The sequence below is a fragment of the Prunus mume genome, linkage group LG4, assembly GCF_029339155.1.
Source record: "Prunus mume cultivar Tortuosa linkage group LG4, ASM2933915v1, whole genome shotgun sequence".
Classification (NCBI taxonomy): domain Eukaryota; kingdom Viridiplantae; phylum Streptophyta; class Magnoliopsida; order Rosales; family Rosaceae; genus Prunus; species Prunus mume.
The window spans coordinates 21,242,514-21,249,738 of record NC_142701.1 but is presented as its reverse complement, the minus strand read 5'-3'; the positions used below and the strand labels follow the sequence as shown (position 1 = coordinate 21,249,738).

General features: G+C 37.7%; 1 protein-coding gene across 1 annotated transcript; it reads left to right on the top strand.

Annotated features, from left to right (window-relative positions):
* The first annotated feature begins 751 nt into the window (after positions 1-751).
* LOC103329681 (KH domain-containing protein At4g18375-like) lies at positions 752-5,717 on the top strand. The gene is made up of 9 exons (XM_089050296.1): positions 752-892; positions 1,194-1,293; positions 1,468-2,167; positions 2,416-2,886; positions 3,058-3,303; positions 3,410-3,616; positions 4,011-4,075; positions 4,162-4,261; positions 5,021-5,717. Exons 3-9 carry the CDS (start codon positions 1,529-1,531, stop codon positions 5,507-5,509), a joined length of 2,217 nt encoding a protein of 738 aa, XP_088906422.1. The 5' UTR covers positions 752-892; positions 1,194-1,293; positions 1,468-1,528; the 3' UTR covers positions 5,510-5,717.
* The last annotated feature ends 1,508 nt before the right edge of the window (positions 5,718-7,225 follow it).

Here is a 7,225-nt window from a genome sequence, read left to right as displayed (position 1 = left end):
TTTGATAAATAAGTCTAACTAGGATTACATGAACGCTCCTCGGATTATGGAAAAAGTGGATCTATGACAGTTAGTATCACATTTTGTTTTCTCTTGACTATTTAACGTTATGTCCCAATATCCTAATATCCCACATTCTGTTTTCTCTAGAGTCTTATCCATCATGATGATAATAACTTTGTGATTATATGCTACAACATTTGATATTTATAATATCTTTACAAGCTGTTTCTCAAAGAAGAAGAATTTCACATGTATATAATTTGATATTTATATTTATAACAATTACATGCTAATTACCAAATAAAAAATTACATGAAAAACTATTTTAGGAATTTACACATGTTTCTTTGTGTATCATAACCAATTCTCACATTATTGTGATCATGGAAAAATTCTTTGAATAGTTGTATCTTTCTCTACGATTTTTTTTCCTTCTACATTTTTACCTCGCTATGCTACGACTTAGTGGGTAACCTGATACACGACTCGAAACTCGCAAGGGAAATTAGTGGGTCAACCTGACATGGCACATTTATTAAACGGGTCGGATTTAAGTTGAGTATTTTTTACACGTATATAATCCTAACATGACACAAACCGGACACGATATTACTCATTGCCAACCCTTATGTCCCTTAGTTTTGTCCTTTTGTTCTATAATTTGGGAAGAATTAAGGTCGGCCCATTCTATGAATTCGAAATGGGTCGAAGCCCACCCTCCTCTTCCATAAACAGCTTGTTTGAAACAGGCCGGAAAAAAAAAACAGAACTCTGCAAAAGCTCTGTTGCGCCCAATTCATCCCTCTCCGAAGATGGAGACGTCCAGTCGCCCCAGCAAGCGGCAACCACAGTGGCTTTAACTCTGATTCTCTCTCTCTCCCCAGCTCTGGTACGTAAAACTTTTTCTTTAACTTCCCCACAAGCCATAATTTTACTTACTGATCTGTATTATATTCCTCTCATTTCTTCGATCATCCTCCATCAAAATGATTTTTTGCTATTATTAATTAGCTAAAGATTCCAGATTTCTTCATCGCATTCTTAGTTTTGGTTAATTCCAGAAGAAAATGCTTGAATTTGTATTCTTACGTGCTTGTTTAGCCAGGTCTTCCTGTTTCGTTTGCCCAAAGGCATCGTTTTGCTTTCGTTTTTGTTCTTGAGCTGTATATGTTTTGGTTGTGGAACCCTAGGGCGTAAGCTTCTAGCTGAAGACTAAACTGATCACGGCTGCTTAGCTACTTGCTCGTTGTGAAATGCTTTACTAGGATCCCTGAATTATTGTTCAACAAGGTACGTCATTTAATTACAATCTTCAACGATGCACGATTAGTGGTTTGCGCTTTACATCTCCCTATGAAACTAGAAATTGATATGTGTTCAATTTTGCTCTGTGCTGAAATTAGTATGTTTTATTGGGCTCTCTCTCAGTAATGGCAACTTCTAGTTTTGTTTCTTTTAATCCAGGTGCTTTGGTCTTTGCTTAAAATTTACTCTGCTTGGTATTAGTTTTCCTTTTCGTCGTGTTATGGATGGGAACAAGCGGAACTTTTTCAAGAAACGCCCTAATGTCCAGTTTAAAAGAAAAGGAGGTAACAACAACTACAGGAAAGGAAACTGGAATAATTCAACCCGTGAACAACCTTTAGAGAATTATCAATCCCTGGACACAGTGTATCGTATACTCTGCCCTTCTAAAAGAATTGGTGGTGTTATTGGAAAAGGTGGTGGCATAGTCAAAGCCTTGAGAGAAGAGACGCAGGCAAAGATAACGGTTGCTGATTCTGTTCTAGGCTCAGATGAGAGAGTAATTATTATCTTTAGCTCTCCAACAAAAATTTCAAGTAAACAAAATAATGATGGAGATTCAGCTGAGGAAAACGAACTGGAGCCCATGGACACGCACTGTGCTGCCCAGGATGCTCTCTTGAAAGTTCATAACAGAATTGTAGAGGAAGATCTTTTTGGTGGAGTTACATTTGATGATGACAATGAGAACAGTGTTGTCACCGCAAGGCTTCTAGTTCCAAACAATATGGTGGGGTGTCTTCTTGGAAAGGGTGGAGATGTTATTCAAAGATTACGAAGTGAGACGAGTGCAAGCATTCGTGTGCTTCCTGCAGATCAGCTTCCAACTTGTGCTATGGAAACTGATGAATTGGTGCAGGTACTGTTTCTGTTCTTTTGTTTGCTTTCTTGCATAATGCAAACTTGTGGGTTTGATTCTATGATGCTGTATTAGGATTTTACATTCCTTTTTACAAGTATATGATTTTGGAGGTTGGTCACTTTTAATATCTGAACATTCTTAGATTAAAAATAACTTTTAATCTCTGAAAATGCTTAGATTAAAATTTCATGAATTTTTTGTTGTTTATTTTTGGCACCTATATTAACTTTCAACAAAAATGACAGATATCTGGAAAACCAGATGTGACAAAGAGAGCGCTTTATGAAGTGTCTACGCTACTGCATCAGAATCCTCGGAAGGACAAGCCTCCTTCAGGTTTTCCTATGCCTTTTTGGGGCCAGGGGTTTCGTCCTCCTGGAGCCCCGATGACTAATGTGCTGCCACCTGGAAATCCATTGTGGTCTAATCGGGCTCCTTCCCACAGTATGTCCCCAATGCCACGGATGGAAGGATATGGAAACTGTTCTTCTGAATTTGCACCAGGTGGTTTTAATGGTTTTCCTCCTGGACATGGGGGTGAAGCTTTAGCTGAGTTTTCTATGAAAATTTTGTGTTCACCCGGGAAAATTGGTGGGGTCATTGGCAAGGGGGGGTTTAATGTAAAACAGTTACAACTGGAAACAGGAGCCAGTATTCATGTTCAGGAAGCATCAACAGACTCAGAAGAACGTGTAATTCATGTCTCTGCTTTTGAGGTATGCCGTTTTGTAATACACAACCATTTTTCTACCTTTAACTTTTATTCATATTGGCTCAGAAGTGTTATGTGCATGGATAGCCTAATGTGCATCAACTATTTGTTCATGCATATGGATTATTTGCTACCAATATGCTAGTGGTGGATCACCTGGCTGATATTTTTTCAGGCTTTCTGGAATCCCATATCACAAACCATTGAGGCAATTCTTGAGCTTCAGAACAAAACAAGTGAATTATCTGATAAAGGTATAGTCACTACTAGGCTTCTTGTTCCATCAAGTAAAGTTGGCTGCATCCTTGGACAAGGAGGTCAAGTTATAAATGAGATGAGAAGGAGAACCCAGGCTGATATTCGTGTTTACTCGAAGGATGATAGGCCTAGGTGTGCAGCTGAAGATGAAGAGCTTGTGCAGGTGATGCAGTTGCATCAATTTTTATTTATTTTTTCTATTTGGCAGATAACTTTCACCTTTTCAACTTTGCAGTTCTTGATTATTTTCTCTTATTTTGGTCATTAAGATATCTGGGAACTTTGGAGTTGCTAAAGACGCTTTGGCTGAGATTACTTCAAGACTCAGAGTGAGAACTCTGCGAGATGCAAATGCTGGAGCAGAACCTGCTCTTGTTGGCCCTGCACGCGGATTTGGTCTTGCAGGCAGCGTACCTGGTGGAGGACCACGACAACCACCAAGTGCAGTTGGAGCTGGAAGCTCTAGTAGATATGACCTCTAAAGGTGAGCCCCCATGTTTTTTAATTTCTCTAAAACTTAATGAGCTTTTATTGGACAAGGACATAAGTTGAGTATTACAAGCTAAGAGGGAGGTGAAGATTTTTGCCATTTTGCCCTCTATTTTTTCACAGGAAAACAGTTGTCTTCCTTTCCATATGAAGCTTTTACTGGTTACATGGAATTCAAGTCGATTAAGAGCATATGCAATCTGCTTAGAAATAACAGTACATGTGATCCACAGTTTATGTATGAAAATTCCCATATATTGAACCATAATTCTTATCCAGACTCTAATACAATAAAAAAGTAAATCCAGATAATGAGAAACTTACTTCACAGATAAGTGAAATAATATGCTCATGAATGATAATTAAAATTTCTTGGTTACACTCTTGAAGGTTGGTAGACATGAATATGAACTACAGAGTTATCGAATTCCTTCGGCTGCTTCTGGGTATGGAAGTATTCAAACTCTTGACTTTATTAGTAAACCTCATATTTAATCACCCTGATTTATATGCTTGTTTTATGTTGTTCCAGTTATCCAAGTGTTAGCCATGCCTTGGAGGGTAAGGTCCCAAAGAATACAGTGGATTCTTTTCCTAGAACAAGAGGAAGCAACACTTCCACTATTAGAGAGGTATATTTTCACAACTTTATAGGAGTAATAGGATAAGGGACATGGTAATATGCCAACACCTTTGACAAAGTATACATCTAGCCATTTGAAATTTTGTCATTCAGCCTGTTCTTGACAGGACTTTTAGAAGTAGAAGTAGAATGATCTAGGACACATTTTGGCATGCCTTGCTATGAGTCCTGTGAAATTGTCTTTTAGTTGTTACCCAAAAAAAAAATTTATTGTCTTTTAGTTATGCTTTGGAAGAAGTCAACTTAAGCTGTGATTGTTTCACTGTCAACTGGTGTCTTATAGGTTGATTTGCTTATATATTGTTTCAATTAAACTTTCGCTCAAAGAATCCAAGGTAAATTATAAGCTTAGTACTCAGCAAGGCTCAAGAATAGCGCCCTAGTATGTCTGACGCAAAGCAACTACGTGGTCCTCAGCTTTAGTTCAAAAGTATTAGAAAAATCGGAAAGTGTTTTTATTTGGTTATTTGAATTGGCTTCATTCAATGGTGTTATTTTGGTTTGGGGCATTCTTATTAGCTTTTTTGTTATATTTCTTCTTCTTTTTCCCCTCATTTTTAGATGTAAGTTATGTAAAAGGCAGAATCCTAATGTGGAAGATTGGAATTGTATCCCTTGATGGCATAATTTGAATATTCTCATATCATTAAGCATGATTTGAATGCTCATCTTATTTGCATAATTTGATCTTGTGTTGAAAACTGTTCTTAAGGCAATATGATTGCTAATCTCTTCAATTGCTATTCAGGTTGGTGCACCGAGAATAAAGCTCCAAGACTCCCAAGGTGTTTTCACTGAACGTCCTGTTGAAATCCGTGGTTCTGATAATTTGAATGTTGCACAGAACATCCTTCAGGCATTCATGGCTTCTGCTGGTCAAAGTGTGAGTGCTCAGGCTGGTTCTTACCACAGTGTGAATGCTTTGCAAGGCTCCTACCACAACATGAATCCTCAGCGAAGTCCCTACCAAATGAATTCTCAGCAAAGCCCCTTCCAAATGAGTTCTCAGCAAAGCCCCTTGCCCTTCCAAATGAGTTTTCAGCAAAGCCCCTATCAAAACAATCCTCAGCGAAGCCCCTACCAAATAAATGCTCCGCAAAGCCCCTACCAAATAAATGCTACGCAAAGCCCCTATCAATTGAGTGCTCAACAAGGTTCATACCCCAACATCAATGCTTCTCAAGGCGCCTACCACAACTATAATTCACAGCAAGGTACCTACCAATACCGACTCTGATTCAGGAATTTTTGTATCATAATTGATATTATGCTTCTAGATAAGGATTGGTATTATTAGTGTACCAACAGGATACTATAGAAAATACCTAAGTTGTCAAATTCCTTTGAGTTTCTAGGTGTGACTGAAGTAACACGTCCTGTTATGTGCTTCAGGGAGTTGTAAACATCATTCCAATATACATAAGGGTTTCCTGTATGACCACAAATTGTTGACTGTTTATGAATTTTTCATTTTGCTTGATTTACTTTTCACCATGTTTCTCCTTCTTGATGAGATCTCTATTAACCATCAAGAACCAGTTACTTTGATAATAACAAAGCAAGCTAATTAACCAAAACTAAAAAAAGATGATAACAAAGCAAGCTACAAAAAAGTTCACAAAAATATCCGATTTTTCTTATAAACAAATGTACTTATCCAAGAAATTTGGATCATCTTGTCAAATGGATTGAATTGCAAATCAGTTCATGTTGCTTTTTTGTGTGAAAGGAATGGTAAATGGTGGTCATACTAAAGAAGATAAAATGTTAAAAGAGTTTTCCTCTACAAATTGATTCGCATGAACTTGTAAATCCAAATGCAGCCAACAGTATCGGAAAAACTTGTGTCAAACAGGGATATTATCCCCAGTCAATTACAAGCCAAATTGTCCAAGTGTGTCGACAAGTCCCATCTGCATTACAAGCATGGGGTGGGGAGCACTTGGCCAATCTAGGGTTGACCTTTTTGTAATTGGAGGTCTTCTATCTGGTACAGAAAAGTACATCTTCCTTCCATTATGTGTTGAAGGAGATGATGAGTATTTTTCATTTCACACGTGAACAAGTCATCAAGTGCCCAATTAGATAAAGCTTAGTAGCTCAAAAATCCCATGATGAAGAAAGCAAGAGTTGTTCATGAGATGCTAATTTCTCAACCTCAATAACATTTAAGTGCTCCTTCAACTTGGCCAGTGGCCACTCACTCACTCAGAGGAATTGCATTGTGGTGAGCCCTGTTGAGAAGCTTTGGTGTTTGCCTTGTCATCTTCATCATCCATTCCCATGAAATCCCACAAGAAAGACGCTTTTTTCATGTTATCCATATGTTCATGGTTTCTTCTCTTGGCTTCATTGAATCATTGATATCTATGAACACTAACATCACCACCATGACCATGACCATCACCATCCTATATATTTTGATTCTAGACATGACCAATTGACTGTTCCTCATCCAACTCATGCATTGTGAGATCTAACTTGTCTTTTCTTCAACCTGTCGACAAAGTTTCTTCTTATCCGGCAGCACCTTATAGTGCAAGTGCAACTTCATGGTTTCCATTGTTCGATAGTATCGCCACCATGCACTCCTGCACTCGCCAGATCTTGTTCACCAAATGATGTGTCATTCTGTCACTTATTTAAATCTGAATTCACTTTGAACTTCATTTATTTATAACAGGTAAAACTTTGTCATGTGAGCAGACACATCATTTAGTGAACAAACTTGTGAATAATTTTGGTGCATTTAGTACTATTGTTTATGAATTGGGTTTCATCATTGCATGGCCTATGACTATTGACCAAAATACCAATCCAACTATATGAACAAACACATTATTTGGTGAACAAACTTGTGAATAATTTTGGTGCATTTAGTACTATTGTTTATGATTTGGGTTTCATCATTGCATGACCTATGACTATTGACCAAAATACCAATCCAACTATA

Coding starts and splice junctions, on each gene's coding strand:
- LOC103329681 (XM_089050296.1), top strand. CDS start 1,529: ATGGATGGGAACAAGCGGAACTTTTTCAAGAAACGCCCTAATGTCCAG. Junction 2,887..3,057: donor TTCATGTCTCTGCTTTTGAG/GTATGCCGTTTT, acceptor ATATTTTTTCAG/GCTTTCTGGAATCCCATATC. Junction 4,262..5,020: donor ACACTTCCACTATTAGAGAG/GTATATTTTCAC, acceptor ATTGCTATTCAG/GTTGGTGCACCGAGAATAAA.